Here is a 27678-nt window from a genome sequence, read left to right as displayed (position 1 = left end):
TCAACCTCCTGGCTTTCTTTACATGTGACATCCTGTATATTCTGTACAGTCTGGAAATAAAGCCATTTTTATTGACTTGCCCTCTGATGCGCCTTCTTGTTAACGAGCTGACGGACCTGCTGTGGAGCTCTTTCCTTATCTGCTGCAAAGGGGTGATAAGCTACATGGTTCTTTTGACCTTCACTAGTAAGATTTGGGTCCTCTTTAGCCCAAATGCTCACTGTGCATAGTGAAATGGAGAATATTTCTTTAGTTATGAAGTTTGAAGTGGATGATGCTTTGGTTCTAAGCTCGTCCCATTTTTCTGTGCCGCAGGTACCAAAGCTTTTTCCCGGCACCCAAAAATGGAAGTGCACCATTTTTGTTTGAGAAGAGCGCCAATTACTTTGATGGTGAACTGGTACCCCAGCGCGCTCACGCCCTCCTGCCTCGTGCCAAGCTGGTGACCATTCTTATCAGCCCCACAAAAAGAGCGTATTCCTGGTATCAGGTGAGTTGAGGTCTGTTGCTTCATGTCTGTATGTCAGCTCATATGCATTGCATCTTTTGTGGTAATACTTGCAGTTTCCAGAAATTGTAAGTTTGGGTAACCAGGTCAGTTGTCAGAATTGGACATTTTGAAAGCTGCTGCATGTCAGGCAAGGACTAATCACCATTTTGGTGAGCATAGATGCGTTAAGGTCTTCATTTTCTTTTGCCTTGCTGAGGTCTCGAGACACCATGTGAGCTAGTGCTCACTCCAGGAAAGGCCAAGCCAGCAAACCTGGTTCGGAGTTTTGTTCGATAGCCACAACCGTCAGAAATTGTTTAGGTTGAGGAACGAAGTTGGTGAACAATTTGTAAACTGTTGCATGGTAGGCAGGTACTCACGTCGTTTAGTTGCAGCACGTCGATGTGGTGAGATTTCATGCTTCCTTCAATCTGGGGGTGATGTTTAATGCTGTCTGGACTAGTACTGATTCCAGCAAAAGCTGAGCCAGCAAGTCCACTTTGGGGTCTTATTCAGTGTCGTGATGAGAGGCGAAAACTGCACATGTGTGCAGCTGCCTGCTGCCGTATGTTTTATAAGGAACTTTTTCTGAGTTGCATGCTGGGGGTAGCGCATTGTTTCAGAAAGGCTATATTGGGACTTAAGTTTAGTTTTAGTTGTCACTTAATTGCAGTACATACATGCTCTAGAGTTCTGGGCAGTCTGCGTTTCACAGTAAATTGGCACTTTTTGTGCATAACCTCTTCCACACAGCACCAGCGGTCCCATGGTGATGCGGTCGCCCTCAATTATAGCTTCTATGATGTGATCACAGCCAATGATCATTCGCCCAAGCAGCTGCGAGAGCTGCGTAACCGGTGTCTAAACCCTGGACTCTACGCACAGCACCTGGAACGCTGGCTCAGTTTCTACCCACCACAGCAGGTATAATGCATATTGTTTTGGTTTTTAAAATTAGACCAGTCCCGTGATAATGAAAACGCAGGGAAGGGCGGAAGTGTGCATTTCACTGTTGTAGAAGGCAGTATTGAGTTTGGACCCTTAAGAATTTAAATCAAACTAAACGTCCCAGCTCCCGCCTTTTTTTGAACTCTCCTCCGAAAAGAGGAGGAGTCAGCTAATGCGTGCAGTTCCTTTCAGCGAGTAGCATGGCGGCTTCGCTTTTGTATTTTGTTTTTTAGGTTTCCGTGAATAAATAGTTTCACTCGCAGACTACATAGCTGCAAATTAGGCCCATGGAAATAAAAATTTGCATGGACTCTTTGCTTTCACCCATCGCTACGTATCACTCCGCCGATGGCAGAGCGGCAAGCCGCCACGCGACTGGTTGAAAGGCACTCCACGCGTTGACTGACTCCTCCTCTTTTCAGAGGTGAGTTCAAAAAAAAAAGGTGGCAGTCAGAATGTTTGATTCGATTTATTGGGGAAATCGGCTGCACAGGACAATAATTCAGAGTTTCTTGGGATGCTCGGAGCATGCAGATTGAGTTCCCGCGGTAAAAGATTTGCTTAGAATCCTCTTTAGTGCACCTTTAAATGCACCATTATACAGTAGCTTAAGATCTCCTATTTGGCTTTCTAACTTGTGTAAAGCAGTCGATGGGCATTTGATTATATTTCCAATGTACTTCTGGGATGGAAATGCAGACGTGTTAATTTTTTTGGCAGCTCATGATTATTGATGGAGAGGAACTCAAGTCGGACCCAGTACGTGTCATGAACAAGCTCCAAACCTTCCTTGCCATAACTCCATTCTTTGATTACAGTGGATCGCTGAGGTAGGCCATCTTCTTGTAACTAAGTGTCCTACTGCTGATGATCCATCTGTGCTGGTTTTTTTTTTTTTTTAGGTTACATTAGAAACACATTCTGATTGTGCCCTGTTGCTACTGGATTGATAAAGTTAGGCCTTCTACATCTTCTTTGTATCTACTGGGACTTTGTCGTCATGAATGTGACAGACATGTTCTGTGCCACGGCCACATAGTCACTTTTAATAATAACGAAGAAATTGTAAGCCCATGAAGTTAGTATAGAGAAGCCTCGAAGGGTGCAAGTGTGGTGATTTCACCAAAAACAGAGCTTCTTTCAAGAGAAAGAGAAGTGTAAAGGTTAAATATCTGTAGTGGCTGGCTATGCACTTTTTTCACATTAGGGGTGATAGTGATTTTGGGACGAGCAGTAAGATTGGGTGAGCCTTATAAATGTTTTGTAAATGCTGCAGACTCCCATTAAGATACTGTGTTTACATGATTGTAAGTCATCTCGAATGTAAGTCAACCCTCCCATGTCACATGTCAGGTAAAAAAAGAAAGGCGTGCCTGTGGGCACATTCCAAGATGAAAATGTATTAGTCACTGGACTACTCGTCCACGCTTCCGCCTTCGTCCTCACTCGTGCTGCCATCATCTTTGCTGCTGCAATCCTGCTGCACGTCGTTTTGACGTCATTGACCAGCGAAATCCCCCACTTCGCAAACAACCACACCCCGACATCGCCTGGAGCAGCTGAAAATTTTGCCTCTGTGCAGCTGCCACACCTGCATCACCCCTTCTGAATCGTCTAACTTGCAGCCCGACGTGCAGTTGTTCATTTCTTCGGCATAAAGATTGACAGCCATCTTGAATGTAGCCATGAACAAACGTCAAACGCTTACCAGCTCCGGAGCACAAGCGGAGATTAATGTAGCACTACATTAATAACTGGCGAAACATGGTCAAATTCATCAAACAGAGCCAAAGAGAAACTATGCGTGAGCGGCGTTGGCTCTTCCAAAAGCTACTGACACTCCCCGGAAGCACTGCCGTTACGAGTGGTGGCGCCGTCATGACTGGAACAACGGCCCCTCCATCAGCCATCGACACTCCCATGAGGGCCAAGTGCAGGGTTAAAATGTAAAAAAAAAAAAGAAAGAAAAACCCTTTTGAACAAGCATGCAGAATAGCCAAGTGCTAATGGGTAAAGAAGTAGAGCAAAATTATATGGCAGCCACGCTGTAGCATCCCTGATATCTCGTTTGTCTCGCCTTTATTTATGGTGCCAGGCTCTGATTTCGATTGTAAGTTGAGCCCCCCCCCCCTCCTGCACTTCGGATTTTTCAATTTTAAAAAATGTTTACTTACAATCGTGTAAATACAGTAGACATGAGTCTGTTGAATTCTCAGATATGATGAACAGTTTCGGAACATCTGGTTGGCTTTCCATAGACTTGGTGTAAAAAAGAAAAAGCTCTGCTTAGTTCAGATTACTTTACATTTGCTTCTTGGTTGATACAAACTTTGACATCAGCCACAGTCCACAGTGGCCGCATACAATGGTACTTGGGGCATCTGTGTAGCACTCTTAAAATGAGGGAAATTAAGACAGCAGAAAAAACTCAGCACAACAGTGCAAGTAAAGTTCCTGGTGCACAGGTAAATCAACCCCTGCTCTTCTGCACATGCCTGAGGAATGCTTGCCACATGTTGCTTTTGGTGCATGTAAGGATGCGTAGCTATGAAGTATCACAGTGCTCAGAGTGGGATAAAACAAGATGTCTTGTGGCTTGGAGCCATTTTCTTAGCTTTGAGAATTATGGAATACAAAGCCTCTGAAGAAATCAAAAGTAGTGGAAAAGAAGGTTCCAATTTGTTGTCACAGCAGTCCTTGCAGCAGGCTACATATTGGTGGCATGTGATTCCTCCCCTTACTTACTATAGCACTGAGATACATCCTGTAAGCATTTCTACATGTACTCTTTAGAATTCTGCACTCATTGGCCCCTCTAAACCAAAGTATGTGCATTTCAGCCTTGTTGGCCAGGGCCATATTTCCATTGGCAAGGCAAGGCCCAAAGGAATTCAATTTCAATTTTCAATTCAATTTTCAATTTATTTCGAATTTCTTTTACAGGAAATACAAACACTTTTTGGACCCATAGCCAACGGCTAGTTCGAGTCCAAGTACTCAGATATGAGTACTAAGAAATACTAATACTAAGAAGTACTAAGACTACTAAGAGATATGAGTAGGAAGAAAACTGCTACGTAATCACAAGTTGTACTTAGTCAAGAGCATGGTGGGGGAGTGAGCTGTCGTAAAGGGGCTCTTAAACACCTTCTGAGCAGAGTACATAAACTTGCTCGATCATTATGTTCTCTCATCATGAACACCTGAGCCAAACAATACACTTAACATGCAGCAGAGAACCCGCAATTCTAGGTGAAAGTTGGCGAGTCCTTTCCGGTGAATTTTTCATGCACGCACCCTCCTCTGTCGCGCGTTCCTGCGTAATTCTGTTCAGAGATGGCTATTGCTTAGATTCAGGCACTTCCATGGCCGCTTCCGGTCAGCAGCGTCGCTATGCTGGGTCAGGAAGCTGTGCCCTCCACGCGGAATTCCCACATGCATTGGCGGTGGGGCCAGCAGAGGAGCATCAACTTTTGAGAGTGCAAAAAGTGACGAGCGGAGAAGGAAAGGCACGAAGGCACTGAAATTCAAATAACTCAGCTTCTACAAAACGCATTAAAAAAAAGTCTTGCTGGAGGATCCTATGAGTACTGCACCTTTATTGAAAGCCCCCTTTCAGAGCCCCTTTAAGCAACAAATGAATAGCCCTTCTCTGCTTTCTCTGTGCGACGCAAGCAAACGAGATTTTCAGCTTCTTAGGGCCTTCAAAAACTGCAATTTTTTTGGCAATTTCTACACACTTGTTTTCAGTTATGACTTCTTGGGGTTAGCTTAGACAACAGTGGCTGTTGTGTGAAAGGCTGTACTTTCTCAGTTTCATTTCACTTAAACCACAAAGTGAAATGAATAATTTGCCACGGATCACACCCAGTGAAAGCAATAATTGGAATGGGGGTGCTCCATTAGCTTGCATAAATATTCTCTGCCCGTAAAGATGACATCACTGTCATGGCTCATGTCTGCTTGAGCTATGTGGAACACATCCGTACCGGGTCTGTTTGAGCCATTCTGTCATTGGGAGGCATCTGAAACCAGTTTGCTGCTGTATGTGCTCTTCTTTTGGTCGCTGCAGCTGGGGCAGCCAAAGAGGCAGCAGGGCCTAAGCTAGTGCCGTCTTGCAGGTTTGACCCGCACAAGGGCTTCTTCTGCAAGGTGCTTTCCCAGAGCAACCGCACCAAGTGCTTGGGGCAGGGTAAAGGGCGCCTCTATCCACCCATGGACATACGGGCTGAGAAGTTCCTCAAGGCTTACTATCTTTCGCACAATGTGGCTCTCTCCAAACTCTTCAACAACCTCAGGCAGCCTCAGCCCCATTGGCTCAAGGAAGACCTTTCACGAGGATGAGGCTGGTCACCTTTCGCTTGTGCTTGCTGTCATTTCTAACCGTTCTCAACGGACCTGACAAAGTCGGTCCCCTTCCTTCTGCTGCGCAAGGACACCTTATGAAAGGTTGTGCCATGGAACTGAAGAAAAGCACAATGTCTATTGTACACCTTATTGTTCTGCAAGATGCAAGGAGTGTTTGCAACAAGGCATGCATGGCTTGCAGAAGCCATATTGAAACTTTTTCATGAATGGGGAGAGGAAAGAGTTGTCTACCGGGCTATCTGTCGCGCGGTTTTTGGTTTCAAAAGTGGTGAAAGCACGTTTCTCAGTATTTCGGAAGGGATCAAGAAACTGAAAAAGCAGTTTCACTGATAAAGCATTGCTAAAGAGCTGTCTTTTTTTTTTCGTGCAATTGCTAGCGTATCTGCAAACATTGCAGTTTACACTTTATCTTCGTACTGCTTTTTAATCATCTTTAAAGTCAGGAGGGGGGATCTGTAGCATTTTCTAATCAAACCAGCACTCTTAAATGAGTCTGACATGATTTCATGCTTGGCTGTTTATATGCTTAGTCTGATTGCAGCATGACAGAAAAGCTAATACATACTGCAAAGCAGTGTTTTCTTTGTTGTTTTTGTAAAAATCGTGTTTTTTTTTGTTGATGCTTGTTTCCTGTTATACAGTTAAACCTCATTGTGATGAGTTTAAAAGGGTGCTGAAATTGCTCTGTTTGATTTGTTGCATTAAACTTTCATTCACTCCACTCTCATATCGGGAAATATCAGGAAAGTCTTAACATTTTTCATGGCGCATATCAAACTCCAAGTTGCACCGTATGCTTGTTGCTGTTTATCTCAAAAGGATTTTGTAATGAAATTATGATTTCTCAAAATGTGGCCTTCAAAAAATTGCTGTCAGGCTGTGGTTTTCATGGCCCACAGGTCGCGCCACAAACCAACGAACAAGACTGCACTAGCATGTTGCAAAACACACTGCTCACTGCCACTTTGTATCGTTCTGTAGTTTGCTTGATTCTGGCATCTCTCTCATGACTTTGAAGCTTGGAAAATTTGTGATAAAGATGCAAGATAGAAATAGTCAGTTTTCCTGGGTGACGACAACTGGCAGACCAAGAGGGGAACCACGCAGAAAGAAGAGGGGGATTTCAACCCCCTTCTGCAGGTATGCTCCACGACTTTTCTTGGCAACACTGCCAAAGCTACAGAGCTGGAACGCCTTCTCCTCCTAACACAGCGGAATATATTCCCCAGTTGCAGTGAATACTTTCATCTTAAAACACAGATATTTAAAGCATACTTCGAACGAACTCCACATTTTAATTGTTCGATAGTCATGTCAAAAACGGTCTCTTCAATTACAGCTAATCATTTAAGGATGTCCAGTTACAAGAAGCTTCCATAGATGTCACCATCTGCACCAGTGACAGAGCACAGCAACTGCGCAGCAAGCAATGTGCCAGGCGACTCCTGCGGCCAAAATATTCTTGGAGTGACGTAGTTGCAGACATAGTAGCTTTCTTTTCATTGCCAAAAAATGTTGCTGTTGAATATGGTCAAACTCAGATATATTGATCTTGAAGTTGTGAAATAGTTCTGTATATCAGTGATTTGATATGTTAAAAATGGCAATAGATAAGCTTACCTGTAACCTAGAAGAAAGAGTACATTGTGTCCAGGATAGTGATGCAATTTAGCGACGTGCTGCTAGTCGGCGTTTTGGCAGCGCACCCCTCGCTTGTCATCACTAGGCCTAGCCTGCTTTTTTTTGCATCAAAGCCACAGCGGACAGCGCTTTGGAACTGGCCTCTGCTTATCATAAGACGTCTAATCTTGTTACCAGTGCACTATTCATTAAAATTATGGCACAGTTGGTTTCCCCAGTTCCTTCAGCAGAAAAATGAGGGCCATCTCTAAGCTTTACTTAGGTTGGTGCCGCGGCGGTTGAATTTCGATGGAGGCGAAATTCTAGAGGCCCGTGTGCTGTGCGATGTCAGTGCACGTTAAGGAACCCCAGGTGGTCGAAATCTCCGGAGCCCTCCACTACGGCGTCTCTCATAGCCTTAGTCGCTTTGGGACGTTAAACCCCATAAATCATAAACCTTCATTACATGGCAGCTCTGTGGTGTGGAATACGAGTAGAAGAGACTGAAGGCCACCCTCAAGCACACCCCTTGGTCACCTCGTCCCATGGTTTCACAGCGCTAGGCCTGCCAGCAAGTGCCCAAGGCTGCACAGTTGACCTATCTCCGCGCGCGAAAAGTGATCAAAGAGTAAGGAGAAGTGCCACTTGCAAGGGTGTGGCACACTGTTCGATTTATCGAACGACTGGTGATTTGGAGTTTGATATACTGCGTGACTTACCTACACTTTTATACACAGGAGATTGTCAAGGGGGGTGTGCTCGATATATCCTATAACTCTAGATATCTGGGTTTGATATATCCGGGTTCGACTGTACAGCATTGTCATCTCAGCCGCGGCCGAGTAGGTGGTGGCCACTGCTGCCATAGCGTTACCAAAACCATTTAATGGCTGTATTTCTTGTGCAGCAGTGCCCTTTAATTTGACTTTCTTTTTAGTGCAAAATAAGGTTATATAAAGGCTTAAATTTTTATGGTGCGTGGTCAATACAATGCACGGTTTGGTACTTTCCTTGCCGCAAAGTTTCGTTTATCTTTAAATATTTCTCTGTTTTTTAAGGCTTTCGAGTTAGCCAGGGTGTGTTATGTGTCTAAAGTGAATTGTGTAGTGCTATGTTTCAGGGGGAATTGCATTTGCCTTTTATATCTGTTACTTTGTTTTGAATGTTCTGGCATAATGAGGTTTAACTGTATTTTTTTGTTTGCTTTCTACAGTAATATTAGGTCTTTTTAGCACATGTGACTGGGGCTTGCAGCCATGCCATTAGTAGTAAGGGTGTGCACTTCTGCTTGACTGGTATATGTGTAGTGCAGTTGTTTACCTCTTATACAAAAAAAAAAAAAAAAACTGCTGATGCTTGTTGCCAAAGGCCTTGAGACTTGCAGTGTCTGGTGAAACATCGATGTTGTTTGTACCTATCTGTGTGCTGTGTGCTCTGTTTGTGAATGCTCTGCCAACTAGGGAAACTGATTGTTGCTGGTATCATTGGACTCATGCCATCTCTCCTGAAGTGTGTCATTAACCTTTAAGACAAATTTCAGCATAGGAAAACACATTGGCCTGCTAGGTGTTCGTCTCCTTCAAGTGTTAGCTATGTAGACTTGGCATTGCAGACATTGCAGATCACTGTTCAGCACCAAAAAGGCTGTGTGCTGCAAGAAAGGGAGGACCTTGGGCAATAATTTTCTGCCTTGTTCTTGCTTTCTTTACTGTGGCAGGGACATGCGTTGTAGGTCCACTGGAATTTTATTTACATTTCAATGCACCAGTCAATATTTGCTGACAGGATTGCTGAAGAAAAGCATTTTCAGTGTGACATGTAAATCTGATTGTTGTAATAAGCGTAAAGGTTTACTGAACCTTTCTATGTTCTGTGTGCTCTGAGCATATTCCAGTTGCCATTTCTTTTATTATATGTTGGTTGCAGAATTAATGTAAATACAAAAGATGGCTAACGTGTAGTTCGTATATGTAAATATTTTGCTATGTCATTTTAGTTTTGTAGAAATGTTTACAGGCATTTTGCAGATCAAACTTCCTTTTGTCTTGTTCATGTTTTGTGCCTTTTACTCAATTGCACAGTCCAAAGATGTATGTGTTGCACTGCAAAGTGCTGCATTTTTACATTTTATGAAGAGTTTGCTTTGTTTCATATTGTTTTGATATCGCAAAGCAATTCAAGACATAATGTGCCGCATGCTTTCTTGGACAGAATATAGTCAAACTTGTTTATATCAAAATCAGGGGAAATAACATCTTTTGTACAGTAGACTGTGTAGTATATGATAATTACAAGTTTCGGTGACTAGGAATTGTGCTGAAAGTGTGGTGGAGTGGCAGAACATGTTTTCAATGAACTACTTAAGATGTGTTAAAGAGAAAGATAGTCATATATGTATGTTTTTTATTTTCAATTATGTCATTTACACGCTATTTTTCTGTCTTGTCAGTAGTCGCACATCTCTTCCAATGGAAGAACGTTATGGAGTAGTAATAGTAAAATTGAACTTTTCATTAATGTTGCTGCTCATTATCCATTCTCTCATTCATGCCGTTAGCACCTTTTGCAGAGGCATTGACACACAGGTATTGCCAGTAACAGCCTTAGTGGTGATATTGTGACGCTATATCATGACAGAGCTACGATGCATCTGAACTGTGCGAAACAGAAGTGGAAGCCACCTGGCTTCCTGGTGAAGCATGGCAACTGTACTCACTTTTATAGATGCTACTACTAAAAAGAAGGAGCTTTAGGCTTCTAAAGATAGGTTTGATCGAATGAACTGTACTTTTGTGTTCATAATAGGCAAAAAAGCATTTTCAGAAATTTCATTGTTTCCCCAAGACAAATGCATTAAAAATTTGAACTGTTACATTTGAACTGTTACATAGCTGACCTCCTTGCTGTGCTATTTCTTGCAGTTTCAATTTATAAAACTGTTAGATGCGTAATTCAGAATAGGATATAATGTACTCAAGTTTGAGTGTGGGACATAAAAAAAAAAAGCTGCTTGAGATGATGCAATTGTTTTTGAGGACTTGTTGTTGGTTGGAAAACAAGGCTAGGATGTTAATGTCATCTGCCTTATCAACAATTTCTCTATATTCCTGTGAAAATCATGTTGCACCTCTAAACGAAAGCCCCTTCTAAAATGTGGTCATGTCGAACATGCACCCGCAGATAAATTTAGCAGGAGTTTAAAATCTGAGTGTGTTTGGTTTTAATGTGTCTGTCTTGAGCGCCTGCTGTACATCTTTGGCATGACAGCTGGCTGTAACGCAGTTTACGTGAATACCGGTTGTTTACTGCAGCTTTGTTGAGTTGCTTGTCTTGGACACCACTGTCCAGTGGCATTGCTTATCACCATCGATGAATAGTGGTAGTGCGGATACTACTAGTTTCAAAGCTGCAAAATTTACAAATTTTCAGCTCATATAAAACCTGCTTTATAATTACGGGTTGGAGTTATCAGTTTAAACTGAACAAAAACTATAAACCTATGCCGTATAAATTTTTTGAAATTCAGTTTTAACCAATATCGGTCAATATCCTTCGGATGTACACCATAGCTTGCTGGCTATTGAGCATGAGTTACAGTCTGTCACAAGAGGTAAATAACAAAGTGCTGAAGCTAGGAGCACAGTGAGAAAACAGGATCGTTGGATTAATTGGTGCAGTTGTATGTCTTGAGGCATTCCTCCGCTACTTCACACAAACATCGGGTGCAGCCAGAGATGCTCTACTATCTCATCAAGTGTAGTGCCTTCTGCTCACAGACTTGTCATCAACTGATTTGCGCCTTTGCTTGGTTGAGGAGTTTTCGCACAGCATGCAAAGTTACTGATAACGTTTGTGTGACCATAAGCCACAATCAACTCAAAACCATACAAAAGCATCATGAAAAAGTGTCATGTTCTGGCTTCTGCAATGAGTCAGTGGCACTTCAATCGCTGCCGTCACGCTGACTGCAAAATCAGAGGCCCTTTTGCTTCTTCTAGATTTTGTCCGTGGTCACCTCTTCTATCTTTCTGATCCGAAACTTTGTTATTATTAGGCGTTTTCTGCTTCCACAATTCCTTCCATGACTGCAGGAGTGAGCAGTGTGTTGCAACAATTCACCTGCATTTATCACAACCAGATGAAGTTATTCAGACATGAAAAAGGCCTGGCTCTATCAGTATATATGCTCATCTCTTGTTCCTTTCATTTGTATTTTTTCCTGTTGCTTGTTTCTTTCATTTCTGTTTTTTCTTGTTAACTTGTGTTTTGCACAACCCAGTTCTTAGAAATGAAAGCTTCTATTTACTTTTATCTCTCAGGGTCCAATCACATAACTTTTGTGCTCTTAATTTTTTTTTATGCTGATAGTATTGCATACTGCAAGTGCTGCTGTAAGCACAACCATTTATCTGTTAATTACTCCTACATAAACTACTATTGCTAACAAACAAGCCAAGATAAACTCTATGGTACTTTGAGCACACAAGGGTGTCACATATACCACCGAAAAAAACTTGTAATGGTTCCACAGGAAATAACTGCCCCCAACCCCTCCCCCCTAAACAAAAATTGCTCTCTGAAATGAACGCCGAAAAAAGTTGGCCGAATTTTGAAAAAAATAAAAACCAATAAGTCCAACCTTTAATTATAATGAAAGTAGTGCAACCGGAAACAACTGCGCAGAGCTGTAATTTCTTAAAGGGAGGAGGACTTTGCCACCATTGACTAGCCTCGAATGCACTCGGGAACACTGAACAGCCTGATGGTATTAAAGCAAGCACATGTTTGTGTTCAAATGGTAATGCTTTTTCTATTGCTGTATAAGAACTAACATACCTAAGTAGAGTCCTGTTGAATTTTATTAGTTGGGCCTCGTCTCGCTACTTCAGGCATCATATAAGGGTGTAGTCGCAACTCCACTCTCCTTTTTATGCAGTAAGCAAAAGATACTTCCATTGTGGTTGGTGTCTCAAGAAGGCGTGTATTCATTGGCTGGCTTTTTCATCTGGGTATTTTAGACAGTCATTTAAAATGCCTAGAGATACCTAGTGTCTTGGCATCCACAGCAGAGGCAGCAGTAAGTCTTCTGTTGTTGGCAGAGCAGAGTTTTTCAAGTGCTTCAGAGACTACTCAAATGTGGCATGGCTGCTTCTCTTTATCTATTCAGTCAGTGATGGTCTCTGTCAAGTAGTAAAATTTTCACACTGGCACTGGTGGGGCTGTTTACAAAGCAACTTCCCTAAAATATTGTAGGGGAACCAGCTGTACCACTTTTGTTCTGTTGCTTGCCCCATCAAAAGAAAAGGAAAGGAAGTGCATGTCAGTGTGTCCCTACTAGATTTAGGGGCTTGTTCCTTCCTCCTCTCTTCTTTAAGACAATGGACATGGCCTGGTGACATAATTTAAATAATGCTTTTAAAAAGCAGGCCTTGCGGTCAGTAAGCCAATATATATGGACTCAATATGTGAAATTCTTTCACTGCAAGAGTATTTTTTTTTTTTTTTTAAGATAAAACTGGTTCAGCGGAGGAGGCACGAATCTACGCTCTTGCCATGTGCTTGCCTGTGTCTTCTCTGCTGTGTTGGTGCTTTTTCTGAGTTTTTCAGTGACTCGCCCAACTAAACATCTTGAATAGTTTTCTAATATCAGTGTAGGTAAAGCTTGCCTTCATTTGTGGCAGCTTTATTTTTTTTGCATTTGTGACGTCTACCCCAAATCTAGCCATTAGAATGTTGAACAAAATGTCATTAATCATATGGCAGTTTTATGTAATTCAGATCAGTTTACTGGCAACATGTCCTCAAATTGCCTTACCTCAAGTGTTCTGTTCTGATTTCTGTTTTGGTGAAAAATTTCTAGAACATTTTGCAGTTGCATATGGCTCATCAAAGATGGCAGTAATGCTGCTTTTTATCCTATAATCATGAACTTGGGAACCAGAGGCCAATGCTTTACAAAGCTGCTCAGTGTCAATGTCTGTTACTTACCTGATCTAAATGAGGGTTTGAAGGCTGGGGCACTGTTTATACAAACTGTGTTTATATGCTTTCAAAACTGTGCCATAATGAGATGTTTTGTGTGGCTTTTTTTCTGCTTGAAGCCCATACTTTTCCATGGCACAGGAAGTGAACTTTTGCGTTCTCTACCTGTGTAGTAGTTGTCAAATGAATGGCAGCATATGGAGCCGTATGCTGGGATTTGTGTGTTTTCCAGCAGCCAGTGCCTGAAAGCAAGGATCCAGTGTTCTGCCTCTTTGAAGCGAGCATGTTGGCAGCATTGCACAGTGCTATCAGTGATGGTGCATATAATTTGCTAACACGCAGATGCAAAGAAACACAGCTCATTGCCAACAGTGGCAAAGCACAAGCAGTGTGCATCTCCCTGCAGGGTGTGTTGATGACCCTGTGTTCACTAACAAACCAATAGTCTTTCAGGGTGACATTTGCGACAGAAGTGCCATACATTAAACTGCCAGTGAAGCTGTCTTACGTGCCTCGTCATCCAGAATTTCTCTCCCTTCCTCAAACCCTCTTTCTGTGTAACAAGTCCCGTTTTCTTGACTTGGGACAGTGTCGTTCGATTGGCCTGCGTACTGGGCTTTTTCTTCCTTTTGTCTGGCTTCACATGCTTTTAAAATTTTCTTGCATGGTGCTAGCACGAGCGCTTTCAATTCAATATGAAAGGCAATAGGAGATTCTTGCTGTTGTGTTGGTCATAGTGTACATTCATTTCTTGCTGGTAGCAGACATTTGCAATGGGATAAATGCGTTACTATTTTTTTTTTTTAGTTTTGTGTTGTGGAGCTGTAATCACGGGGTACTTTCTTGCTTGCCAGTTTGGGTTCGTTTGTCTCAGGGTAGTTTGTAATGTTTAGTGTAGTATTCTTTGTCATTAATTTAATGACTGACGTATGTGGCGACTTTTGGTTTGGTCTCATTACTTTTATCTATATATATTTAGAGGAAAGCATTCTAGTGAATAGCTGCAAATTGTATTGAAATATGAGGCCACAGCAAGAACAAAAGCATTAAAGAGAGGAGAGACACGTTAATTCAAAACCATCTGCCTGGCTTTCTTTACAATTCAGGCTAGTGTCTCGCATTGAAATGAGAAAATTGGCCATTTGTTTCTCTGTTGGCTGCAAAGTGCTGCCACAGAAGTTGTATGAAATCCTGCCTGCACAAATGCCACCCATCTGAGTTTCTACTTGCAGTATTTTTTGGGAATGCTATTGTTCTTATATTTATACACTTGTCGTAATTACTACTTACTGAGTGTCTGCAGATGTAATGTGTGTCCTTAGGCAACTTGTGGTACGGGAAAGGCACTCCTGGCACCAGCTGGCTCAGGCTCTGTGCCAGATGCGTCTTCTTTCTCACATGGCCGTCCCAGTGAAGAAGCGCGACAAGGGATTTTTACTATTTATTCATATTTTCATGCATGTGCAGAAAAGTACGTTCTTTATTTTAATTAGCATGGTGCAAACCACAAATGAATTTTGGCACCTTATTTTGCTTTTTGTTTTTTGTACCCTCATCTGTGAAACCAGAAGCTTGTATTCACTATTAAGCTTTAGGGGTTGTATGGGTCTGAAAAGCTTGAATGGCACCTCGGGTCTGCATGACTTTGTTCTTGTTGGGGAAAGGGGGGGTTCCCAGCTTTTTAGGAGTCTTTTCAGCAGCTAGTGTTTGGACTGCAGTTCTCATACAGCAGCATGTTTCAAGGGTGTACAGAAAATTTACTGTTATAGCATCGTAAATATACTACAATGTTTCCCATTGTTATTGTACTTTGTTTATGCTGTCTTTTTATTTGCTTTCTGTGAAAGCTTCATACACTAGCATGTTGTAAGAAATGAAATGTGTGCATATTGTACAATACAGCTTCCAGATGTGTGTTACTAATTTGCAACATTTATTTCACCCTTGTATACGATGTAAATGTGCTAAATTGCAACAAAAATTATTGCTGTTTTACAGCCATGAGTACCTTTGTTCCCTGTGTTCACTGGTTACATTGTCCACAATAAAGGTGAAAGAAGTTGGCGTTAGTTTCACTTGTCATTTTATTGAATCAAAATTGAACAGCGGTCTTACAGTCAGGTATACATTTGGTGTTTGTGACTGACTCATTTCCAGTGGAGTGGCTGAAAAGTAATACGAAGATTTTTGCAAAACCTGCCCCAGGCATGGCTTCTATGAAAAAGCTGTCTGGGGAAAACCAGCTGTGTGAAACAGTGCAGTATTATGTAGCTGCGTACTGACTGTGTTTCTGCTGTGTTCCACAGTTTGTTTCACCCAGTCTTGTGCATGAGGGACAGCACTTCGGCATGAATTTTGGTACATGATGTTGGTATGGAATGTTGAAATGGAATGCCAACATTATTTCATCGATATTTGTGAAACGAGCTCCATGGGAGCCATGTAGTAAAAGCGAAGTAAAAAGTAATGGCCTTGTGTGCAACGAGGCCTACAACCGCATCACATCAAAATGCAAGCTGTCTTGTGCAGCAGGAACCAAGGACAAGAGGCTTGCGGCGCTCTCTCGCCTAAAGGATCAACTTCTTAGGCTGTTCCCATGTGAATTCTGATCGGCCAAAGTGTCCGTAGGCACTGGTTCTCCTGTAGATTGGCTCCTTCAGCTTGAGCTCTCTGTAACATGGCCAAATGTCACAAGTTACAAACTTTAAAACCGTCGTCCTGTGGCTGCTAAGCACTTTTAATTTTGTGGCAGCCTAGACACCTTTTGGTAATGGCAGAATTCTCTTGGGCATTGTTAAGGATGCTTTCCTTTAACATTAGTTTGCATTGGTACAGGAAACTAGCCACATTTGAAACCAAATGTGAAGACCTCTGAACACTGATTGGGATTGGTACTGATAGCTTGCCATTTTTGAAATCTAACACAGACCGCTGAACAGTAACTTTGTTTGGTCTTGCATAAGAGTTGCATATTGTGGAAGTGTTTGTTCTCTGCTTCTTGCTCACAGTTCTTTCTTTGCTGCGTCGTTGATGCTATTCTTGAAGACAACAGTTGCCTGTTTCATCTGCTCAAATTTTGCAAGTGTGTTTTCGTGTAAATGTCGGACCTCTACGGTTAATCCAAATTCGCGGGACAAAAATCGTGCGCTGTTGAGTTGAATACTGGGTAAAAAATGGTGCTTTAGGGCGCGTACAACTCAAACGGCTGCTTCTATGGTTTCCGTATCGTCTCGCTAAATTGTGTCCGCAGTTTTACATGGACAGCTGTTAGTGCCTCATTCCCCGAGATCGCGGTCCCGTCGTCGTGGTCCGCAGAAAGGAGGGAAGGGGAAAGTGAGGAGAGGGGTCGCAAGGCGTGCCCAGGGGAGAGTACGCAAGTGCCAGGGATGCCGAAGCAAGCATGAGTTGTGGTTAGTCGACCCGCCGCGGCGGCTGAATGGTTTTGGCTTTCGGCTGCTCAGCCAGTCCGGGCTGTCTCTCTCATTTGTTTTTTTTTTTTTTTGTCGTTTTAGAGGACCATTTCCAGAGCGTTTGGCTACTGAGCACGAGTATGCGGGAACAAATCCCTGCCGCGGCGGCCGCGTTTCGATGGCGGCGAAATGCAAAAGACGCCCATGTGTTAGTGCGTTGTTGGCGTACGCGGAAAAACCCCAGGTGGTCGAAATTAATCCGGAGCTCTCCACTATGGCGCGTGTTCTTTCACTTCGTTCATCACCCTTGATGGCTCGGTTGGAGTGTCAGCTGAGTGGTACAGTTACTGCACATTTCCTTTCCTCATGACCAGTTGTCTGTCTACAGGAATCAAAGCAGCCGCGCGTAGGAGGCAAGTACGTGGAATCACCCCGTCCCCACCAAAAAAAAAAAAAAAATGTTCCACGGTTTAGCATTGCAAAGTACGAAATATTGCGCTAAAGCACTGGTTTTTGCAGGTGGACATCACCGCTACGTATCTCGAAGCGTGATTGAGGTGTCCACTGACCCTGGAAACCCGTTATGCGCCTTTACTCAAAATCAACGGAGTCTGCAACATAGTCAGCGCCTATGAACGCCGGCGGCCTATTGCTGATTAATTGGTTTGTTTTTTTTTTTTTAAGGAGATGGCGCAGTATCTGTCTCGCATATCTCAGTGGACACCTAAACCGCGCCTTAAGGGAAGGGAAGAAGGAGGGAGTGAAAGAAAAGTGCCGTAGTGGAGGTCTCCGGAATAATTTCGACCACCTGGATATCTTTAACGTGCACTGACATCGCACAGCACACGGGCGCCTTTTGCGTTCCGCTTCCATCGAAGCGCGGTTGCCGCGGTCGGGTTCGAACCTGGGTGCTCCGGCTCGGTAGATGAGCGCCTTAACCACTGAGCCACCGCGGCGGGTTGCGTATTGCCCCAGTGCCGCGTTTCTGCCACAACGTTGTCAACGCCTACGCATGCAGCGCACATCTCTGTCACCAACCTCCACGTAGCTCAAAGTGCGGTTGAGGTGTTCGCAGTGCGCCTTTCGTCACTTTCTCAGAGGCTTCACGTCCAAAGAATTGGTTTTTTGAAGAAAGGAAATGGCGCAGTAATTAGAGATTTAGCATACCGGAGACGTATACCGGGTTTGCGTACGCCTGTTGTACATGCGCGCAGTGGTCCTACCCGGCCACGCGCTTTCCACTGCGTATGCGCAGCTCCGTTACGTAAAAAAAATTGGAGGAGATACTTAAGCTCCGCCTTAAGGATATGACGCGATAGCGTGAATGCGCATATATGCGGAATTGGTCATTCTAAACTTTACATTCATATGTGTCTGAGAGTCCTCATACCACTCCTCTGACAATGGTGCAACGGTTAAGGGATGCGTCACTGCCCTGCGATGGCAGGTGCTGCCGCCGGTGGGGCTTGTGCGACCCATGTTGCTCTTCCCGAGCAATCTCTCGCGATCAACCATTAATTTAACTGCCACCTGCCAGGGTGGTTAGTTTGTTCACATTCCGGTGGGTAGGTTGTGGTCGGCAGCGTAACTCTAAGGCGCAACGTTCCCCCTCTCATGCAACGGAATAGCCGGCGATAGCACGTTACTTCGCCGTAATCGTCGGGTGAATTTTATGTTCGTAGCTAACCGTGTCCGAACCTAAGCATGTCCTGTATCATTGGAAGTGTGCGAGCAGAGAAGTCGAATGGTAAGTTTCATCTCGATACGATAAGACCACCTGACACGACACAAGCGATTTGGGAGTTACAGTAGGAGCGATCCATAAACGGTTGCTTTAGCGCCGATGAGTCGAAACAATGCGCAGTTGCGAACAAAAACGATTGGCGCAAGTGACCGACCACCGGAACGACGCAGTGGCAAGCTCGGCGTTACGGTTCTGGAACATGCCGATAACGAGAGTTCTAGGCCGTTGCTACATAGAGAAGCATGTTTCTCTGTGGTTGCTACTCTTCAGTCTCGGGGTATTCTGCAGACAATCATCGTCTGCGATTTTTTTTTTTTTCATGAATAGCTTTCTTGCGATAAAAAAAAAAAACATATCCCTGTTCACTATGACACTACTGAAATTAGGGGCGATCAACTGGTTTATGCGGAGGAAGTGCGATAGCATTTTTCTTTCTCTCGCCAATCTGTTCCAATCTGTTCCAATTCTGATTCTATTCTTATCCATTTCTATCCGTAATCGCTTTTATCTATTTTCGCTTAGTCATTCTTAGTCCATGCTTTCGTGATTTTCGTGATTGGGCTTTTTCCATCGAAAAGAATAATGGGCACTCGTTCTGCTGTGGGATTCGAAATGCCTTATTCCCGGAACAAGCTGTTAAAGGTTGGTTGCGCTCACGGAGCCGTCTCTGTTGACAAGAGACGCGTCTAATGCTCATGCTTGCTTGTACGAGACCTTGTACGAGCACCTTACACCGCACTGTAGGCGAATTACATTACAGAAACATTTAGTTGATTAGGGTCACTAATTAGCGTCACCAATTATTATAGACGACGGTGTGTAATAAAGCAGTATGTGATGGCAACAAGCGTGTCGATGACCATGAATGGGTGGGCCAGTGGACTCCGAGCCACCGTGGGGACGCTACCGCGTCATGTCTCCCAAGTTTTTGTTTCACAGCAACGTCGAAATTGGTTATGACTGGAATGGGAAGGCGCAGTAACTGTCTAACTCTTGGTGGACATCTCAGCCGTGCTGTAAGGGAAGAGATGAAAGAGGGAGAGAAAGAAGCACCGTAGTGGAGGGCTCGGGAATAATTTCGACCTCCTGGTATTTAACGTGCACTAATATGGCGCAGCACACAGGTGTCCTTTGCTTGTAGCATCGTCGACAGGCGGTGCGTTTAATTGACCTGGGATAAGATGAGGGTGGTGAAAAGGGAAAGCGTCCTCAAGACAGATCAGTGAGAGAAGAGGAGCGGAGGGAGAGTACAAGGAAACGCTCAAGCATTATCGGTGTGTTTCGAATGCATGTGCGGCGCGCTCGAGTCGGCCTCCGTGGTTGCACCCCTTATCGAGTCATTTTATTTATTTTCTTGGTTTCGTTCACTACTTTCTTTTTTAGCTCAGATTGCCATTTGTACCACAATCTTTGTTTCCAGGACCATGCGAGGCTTGCATGCGCACTATGTCTGCTGCGAAAATTATTGAATGCCTCAGCTACCATTTGCAATGGTACTGTATGGGGTGTCAACGTTTAACGGAGGGTTTAATGACGGGCGCCGTAGTGGATGGTTCCTACCTCTCAACGTGGCGCGGTCTGGCGCGATGTTACGCCGACGCTGGTGCCGCGGAAACGGGAAACAAGCCCCAAACAGCTGTCGCTTTTAAATGAACATAACTATCAATAGCTATATAGTTAGGAGAGCTCCACTGAGGCCTCTTTCCCAGGGGGCGCGAGCTTTGTCACGGCAAGAGAGCAAGTGTGGTTTGCCCACACCTGCTCGAGTGGTAACCGGAAGCGGTCCATGACCTTAGTGCATGGTTGGTAAATGTGTCGACGCCCATGTTTTTATTGTGGAGCTGTCTGTGCAGATTAAGTCTGCAGTAGCACTTCGTGCCGTGGTATAACCGCGTTGTCTGTTCATTGTTGCTCTTTGGCGGCCACTGTTAAACCTTAGCTGGAGAGTGAAATTGGCCGGCTTCATTGGAAGAAGGATCAAGACTTTCATCTTTTCGTGTAAGTTGAGAAATGTGTGCTACTGATGCGGGGCGGAAAGCAGCAAAACGGCGCATTGAGTAAAGCCACAGTTCCAAAATTCGCGCCCGACGTCATCAGTGCATATTTCGAACAGCGGTAGTGGGTGGGCAGCTCAAACTTTACCGGCGCTGTTGCAACACAAAGCCGAAACGCGCATTATCTTTATTTTTGTGGCATAGCGGTTGAGAAAATAGTGTCAATCGCTGGAAATGGAAATTCCATTTTCAGTCTCCTATGCGAGCAGACACGGCGCAGGTATTCTCGAAAACGACGTGGAGGACATCGGCAAGGGCCATCACAGCAAACATGGGTGGGTCACGGGTCAAAAGGGGTGAACTGCGGTCGGCTGCGGCGTCCGCGAAAAAGCCCACGAACACGGCGGACGCCGGGCTAGCACCCCTTGCGGATGAAGTGAAACCGTCCTGCCACCTTCCGTGCAGGGCTTTATACTATTTTTACTCGCAAAGTTCATTTTGGAAGATGACTTTTCTTGGAACAACTGGGTTCATCACAGTTTGCTAGGACTCGCTGAGAGAGCAATAATACCACAACAAAGCAAAAGGTTTTGCCCGAAAACCAAGGGCTCTGTATGTACAGTAATAATAATGACGCTATAGCTGCCAGTAAAAGTAGGAGCAGTAGACATACGTCGGCATGTGAAAAAAGCTGCTGTGCTGTGCGGCGTTGAATTGATTCTGTTCGACGATCTACGTCACTTACTTGATGATTTTGCCGGGCCTAAGGTCAAAGTTCTCCTTCACGATGTGGAGCAGCTCCCGAGGCGTCTTGGTGCCAGTGCCATAGGTGAAGATGGAAATGGAAACCGGCTGGGCGATGCCTATGGCATACGACAGCTGCGAGAGGAATGTGGCTGGTTATTCGGTGCTTGGCACACGTTGTTCACACTCATATGTACACTTTGCCAAAAACACATCGCCTGCTTGGAAGTTTGTTCTAACAGCTTTAACGCCATGGTTACCTCTGTGGCGCGGCTTGCACTGCAAAAACCAAAGTGTAATGGACAGAAAGGTTTCCATTTGCAGCAGCGGAACGGCAACAGCGTCCAAGAAGGTGTTCGCAAGACAGCCGGAAACCACTTGAGCCGGTTCAAAAGAGGGCATTGCAGTTTTAACAGATGTACATTCGTAATCAGCAACATTGGATAAGCAAGCAACGATCAAACAGTTGCAAAAGTGTTTTAGCACTTGTGGGTGTCCCAACCCTTCAAGAGCACCACAGCGCGAGAAGCCAGAGATGAAGGCTGTAAAGCCAAACTTCTCACTCTGTCGTAACCGGCATGGAAACCATTGATTATTTTGGTCGGTTTTTCGGCAATTTTTCAAGCTGTAATGCCGTGTGTACTGTACACGATACAGGGCACAAATGTCGCTTCTTTCTGTCGCAAAAAAACTGTGTAATGTCGCGTATGGTCCAAATCGCAACCAGAGTGTCTTCAAAGTGTGGGAATGGTGAAAATGAAAATAAAATCCCGCCATTGGATGCTTGCGTTGCACGAAAGGAGAGCATGCTGACAGCTGCCTCAGAAAAAAAAAAGTAATTAATCAACCCTGTTAGGAACACTCGGGAGGGTGCGAAGCATATTGGCTGACATTGAATCAGGGGAGTTGTGAAAGTCATTTACTAAATACACGGTGACTACAGTCATTTCACTTGCACTCGCGACTGCCTTCACTTCCGATTGTCTCCGCTAGGTGCGCAGGTATTGCTCAAGAAGAATTTTTTCTCGCTTTAGACTGCCTTTGAAGTACTTATATGGTACCTAACTTGACCATGTTTCGTGTGGTTACATGTTCGTCTTAGCGGAGAAACCTACATCAAACTACTTGCGATAACGAGGGGAAGAGATTTTATCACCAAAATAAAATTCCAAGGAATGCAGAAAGAGAGCTAGAAGAGGCTTTATTAATGCGATATCATTAGAAACCTCATCGGGAAAAAAAATGTGTCGATATATTTTCACTCGAATGTAACTAATGGCAATTTTTCGCAGGCATAGTACTTCCCTCGCATTCAAGCAGAGAGAGACTTCTACAGTAGTTTCGTGCTAACTCCAGTGTATTTAGTTACCCACTTTATTCACTGTAAACTTCACTATACAGTTGAACGTTGTTATAACAAAGTGGAAGGAGCCTCTCAATTTTTTCGTTATAACCATTGCTTCGTTATAGCGGTACACGACCTTGGTTGCAACTGCCACATGCCAACGGGCTTATCTGCCACTGTGTATGCTGAGTACAACATAGCTGGTGTTTAGAGAGAGGGCGATGAGCGTTGCAGGAGCCATCAACACGCGCACAGAGAGCCAACCACGTGGTTTTATCTGCGTCAATATGCGTACACCAGCCGAATACAGGCGGACCTTGATATAACGAACACGGATATTGCTTATTATTTGCTATATCGAACACTTCCTAAGCAATTTTGATAAAAAAATGCGACTTTCACTTGATATATCGAGCGCGGTTGGCCACAAAACATGAGTATCGAACTCCTCAGCGCCAAGCGTGCCTGTTCGGATGGCAGTGGTAGGCTTTGCTGAACTACACAAGTGATTGGTGGTGATGCGGCAAGCGTTCACGCCAATATTCGCGCTTTTATCTCGCACTAGTATATACTTATCTCGCAGTCGCCTGCAGTGCGACAGAAGGTACAGTGGTATGGACGGTTGTAGCCTTGCAGTAATCGTTATGCGCTCATGTCGGCGATGAAAACGGCAATGGCTTTCGCTCTGACGTACTTTTTCTCACGCGACACGGCTGCACCAGGGGGGCAACCCTGGCTGGCGCTTGACCTGCCGTCGCTGGGCCGGTGGTGCTGTGCGAAGAAGCCAGCCTAACTGGCGCTTGACCTATTGCAGCCCCTGGAATAGTTTTTAGTTTAGGGGGAGTTTAACGTCCTAAAGCGACTCAGGATATGAGGGACGCCGTAGTGAAGGGCTCGGGAAATTTCGACCACCTGGGGTTCTTTAACGTGGCACTGACATCGCACAGTACACGGGCCTCTAGAATTTCGCCTCCATCGAAATGCGAACGCTACGGCTGGGGTCGAACCCGCGTTTATAGAATCAGTAGCCCAGCGCCATAACCACTGAGCCACCGAGGCGGCTGCAGCCCCTGAAATCGCCGCGAGCATCTTCGAAACGGCAATAAAACTTCGGCAAAGGTCTCCCCGTTTCTGTAGCAAGATTGGCGTAGGTTACCATCCCTTCAGTGACTAAACTGCGTGCTCTTGCATGCATTTTTACGAAATTCTATGCAATAAATTTAGGCAGTATTGAACTATTTTACGATTTTTTTACCAGTTCGCTATAACGAGGTTCGACTTCTTTGCATGCACGCCCATGTCTTCCGTAGTCCGCATGGGCTTCAGAGCCTGGAAAACGAATCTTGGAAGAATATTGTTGAGGGCAGGGAGAGATGTTTAGTCGCGTTTTCTAACTTCTGAAGCCGAAACGGGCCGCTGTAAAAGAGGGCGCGCGGCGACGATCGTCGCGAGTAGCTGTTTTTGCTGGCTTCGCCGCACAGCTCACAAGCACGCGGACCATAACACTTCTTCGCATGACGGGAGCGTTTTGTGCTGAACGTGTATGCCAGAACTAGGGCTTTGTTAAAGGTCAACGAGAATTATTTAAGCTGTCGTTTTTCTCCGCTTGGCCCTGTGAAACAGGTGGTACCTCGATACCGTCAAGCCCATCCAGCGCACTGGCAATTGGTTTTAACCATGCGACCATGCTACGGAAACGTAAACTAAGCTCACAAGTGACCAGAGAAATAGATAGTACCCGCAGTAGGGCGCGCTTATACAGCGAGGAGGTTGGAAAACGGGGAAATGCAATTTGACATATCGAATCGGTACGGACGTGTTTAGGTACCGTTACAAGTTGACGCTCAGCGCGAAATGGGCCGTATAGGTTAATTTGAGGTTCTTTATATCTCGCTGTAAGAAAATTTTGCTTTGTCGAAGCGAGATATCATGATATACGGGGCTTCTAAAGGAATTATGGGGGGTGACTATTCCTTCGTTATATGCTTTAATTCGTTATAAGCCGTAATTTGATGTTCATGATTAGCTTCGTGTAGCAGATACATATTACTTTACATGACGCTATAAAACCTCTGCTTGTGAGCGGTAGCTATAGTACAGATGCTTCGTGTGAAAGGCATACGGGGAATGTGGTGCAACATGGTCATGCATGGTAACCATAAAAAAAAAAAAAACGATGATAGCGTGTGCTTCACCGCAGTATGTATGCGTGTATGGATCTGCCAGCTCGCTAGCGATGTCGAGAAGACAGGGAAACCCGTGGAAAAACAGACGGCAGCGTCGGTGCAGACTAGGTGTCCCTCAATACGAAATTCGCTCCTTAGCGGTACACGCAGCGCTACAAAGTTAGCACACTCCTTCAGTACGAAATAAGTTCAAAAATCTAGCTGTCTAGGCTTTTTGCCTTTAAACAGAGGCAGAAGTGCTACAGATGGACAGCTCATGCTCGAAGCTGGCGACTCCTAGAAAGCGCAAAAGTCGCCTGATAACCCTATAGTCATGGTAAACGTGCCATTACGGCTGGTAAAATATGTGAACCGCTTCTCTTCATTCGACAATGCCCTCCATTAATACAGACAATAGTACGCGACGCATCTACATCTTGTCACAGAATGTGGCAGAAGGAAGGGAGCGGGGAGGAGAGTTGGGCGGAATCGATATAACACCCCCCCCCCCCTTTCTTATTTCAAAAAATGCCTCCCTGCGGGATATTTTACGTGCGAAGACGTCTCGGTACCTAGCCCTTTATTATTTTTTTAAATACAAATGCGTTCTTGACCTCGCACCGCATTTTCCGCGAATGTGTGCTGGTTCTGAGCTCACCCGTTAGTTGCTGCTGGGGTGCCTAGATGCATGTGCACCTCCTGCCAGCTAAAACACTGCGCCATTTTGCCCCCCCCCCCCCCCCCCCCCCCCCCCCCCCCCCCTTGACGCAGTTTCATGCCTCTGCGATGTTAGAGACCTTTTGGATAGCGCGTATCGCTATCGTTTATCGCGCAGCGTGCGCCGGCAGTGCGCATGCGCAGAGCGCCTTGAGTACGCCAGGCGGAGCCACGTGTTGGCCAGATGTACGCTCGCCTGTCACGTCGGGTTATCGGCGCGTGCTCACTGGCGACGCGGGATGCGCGCTATGCTAAGAGTCTCTATTGCTGCAGATGGCAGCGGCTTTGGATACGCGCGCTAAGACGCCGTACCGTACTGCTGCCTGGCGTGGAATTCTTAGTTAAGATACAAATTTAATAACCCCGTGTCCACGCTGCAGCTCTTTGCAGTATATTCCCGTTGGCCACGATCTCTTCTTCGCGATCTGGTGACCACCCCATGCAACGAAGCGCATGCAACCTTCGTGTCATCAGATAGAACACACTGTCGTAAGACGACGCCAAACGTTAAAAAAAAATGATGTTGTTGAAAGGAAAGGCACAGTAACTGCCTCACTTCTCGGTGGACACCTCAACCGCGTCTTGAGGGAAGAGATGAAATAGTGAAAAACGTAAAAGGGAAAGAGGCGCTGTAGCGGAGAACTCGGGAATAATTTCGACCACCTGGGGTTTTGTAACGTCCACCGACATCGCACAGCACCCGGGCGTTTTTTGCGTTTCGTCTGCGTTGAAACGCAGCCGCCAAGGCCGGGATTTGACCCTGCCTTCTCGGCTCGAAAAGCCTCTCGGGCGCTCTGTGCGCGTCTGTGTGAGGGTTATAAGTAGTTAAAAGGAAAGGCGGGGCAGCAGTCTTACAATGGGTGGACACTTGAACCGTACCGTGAAGAGGTTAAGGAAAACATGACGCGGACAGATGAAAAGAAAAAAAAAACGTCTCTTCACAAAACTTCGCACAATCTCGTGCAAAATATCGCCACGATGCGTTTGTGTATCAGGGGGCTTCAGGGCAGCGAAAACTTGCTGTGTTGTTTTTTTTTCTGGAAGCGTGCAAAGTTCTAGATTCTCAACATCGCAGACCATGCGCGTTAGGTTTTTAAATGGCATATTGAGCGCTGCGCACTGCTACTATATATATGCGGTCCCTCCGTATGCTAACCTCCAGACGCTGGTCACAGGTTATGCCATTAGGGCTGGCGTACGTGCCCTAATGACAGTATCTTGTCATTCTACACTGCTCGGTTCTTTTCCACCGCTCCTGGTGTACCTCAAAGAGCACTGAAGACCCGCCTTGGTGAATTTTCCGATGTACTCGCGAAGTACTAATTTGTCCGCACGTTGTGCTAGTCACATCGTATCGACGACATAACTTGCCATGGTGCTGCCCCAGTAACAAACTGCACTGTCCGACGATTATACGCCATCACTCTGATGTATACGATAGTTGCAGAGCTTCGGCGCTTTCTCCGTGCCGTTTTCATCACTAAGGTGATCCGCAGTGAAGAGAAGAAAGGCCTTTTTTGACGCCTTTCGGCGACTGAACGATCTGTGAGTCGTACAATTTTTTTTACACAAAATCAACAATGGCTGCGTGGCTGCATGCAGCAGTCTAGCCCTCTAGTGCATGCAAATTATGTCGCCATGGCGTCTGACGCTCACCACAGGAAGTGAGCTGTGCAAAGCACAGCATTTTACGGGCAGGTAGAGAGGAGTGGGATGCCGACCTGTACGAGGCATCGCTTGCAGAGCCCAGCCACCACGAGCGACTTGGCCACCCAGCGGGCGGCGTACGCGGCCGAGCGGTCCACCTTGGTCGGGTCCTTGCCGGAGAAGGCTCCGCCTCCGTGCGCGCCCCAGCCGCCGTACGTGTCCACGATGATCTTCCGACCCGTCAGACCCGCGTCGCCCTGCGCACCGGGATGGAAACGGATCGTTCAGGGCCCCACTACCTGCGCCCGCGGCAGTGCGGTGCACTGAGCTTGCCAACCGCGGCGCAGTCTTGTTAGTCGAGAAGTTTCGTGATGCCTTACGGGCAGTTGCAGACCAGCGTGTCTTTCCGTTACGCGTAACCTTTCAGCTTTCTCTAGACTGAGAGCCTGGCTCCGGCCTGTGGATTCGGAGCCGTGCATCATGTCCCACGGTAGTCAAAGCGCG

General features: G+C 45.3%; 2 protein-coding genes across 3 annotated transcripts in view; one reads left to right on the top strand and one right to left on the bottom strand.

The window, feature by feature from the left end:
- sfl (N-deacetylase and N-sulfotransferase sfl) overlaps positions 1 to 15472 on the top strand; it is a 46870-nt gene extending 31398 nt beyond the window's left edge. For both annotated transcript variants that reach the window (XM_089580997.1, XM_089580996.1), the window contains exons 14-17: positions 316 to 490; positions 1244 to 1414; positions 2159 to 2268; positions 5560 to 15472. In XM_089580997.1, the coding sequence (XP_089437123.1) occupies positions 316 to 490; positions 1244 to 1414; positions 2159 to 2268; positions 5560 to 5782 (679 nt within the window). In that variant the 3' untranslated portion in view covers positions 5783 to 15472. The remainder of the gene's footprint in view (positions 1 to 315; positions 491 to 1243; positions 1415 to 2158; positions 2269 to 5559) is intronic.
- LOC149351659 (S-adenosylmethionine synthase-like) overlaps positions 14837 to 27678 on the bottom strand; it is a 30221-nt gene continuing 17379 nt past the window's right edge. The window contains exons 7-9 of the mRNA XM_089580998.1: positions 27249 to 27431; positions 21302 to 21435; positions 14837 to 16078 (exon numbers count right to left, since the gene is read on the bottom strand). Of these exons, the coding sequence (XP_089437124.1) occupies positions 15976 to 16078; positions 21302 to 21435; positions 27249 to 27431 (420 nt within the window). The 3' untranslated portion in view covers positions 14837 to 15975. The remainder of the gene's footprint in view (positions 16079 to 21301; positions 21436 to 27248; positions 27432 to 27678) is intronic.

Source organism: Amblyomma mixtum, chromosome 3 (genome assembly GCF_055824585.1).
Source record: "Amblyomma mixtum isolate Tamu chromosome 3, ASM5582458v1, whole genome shotgun sequence".
Taxonomy (NCBI): domain Eukaryota; kingdom Metazoa; phylum Arthropoda; class Arachnida; order Ixodida; family Ixodidae; genus Amblyomma; species Amblyomma mixtum.
The sequence above is the reverse complement of the archived record's forward strand: the minus strand, read 5'-3'. Positions and strand labels throughout refer to the sequence as shown.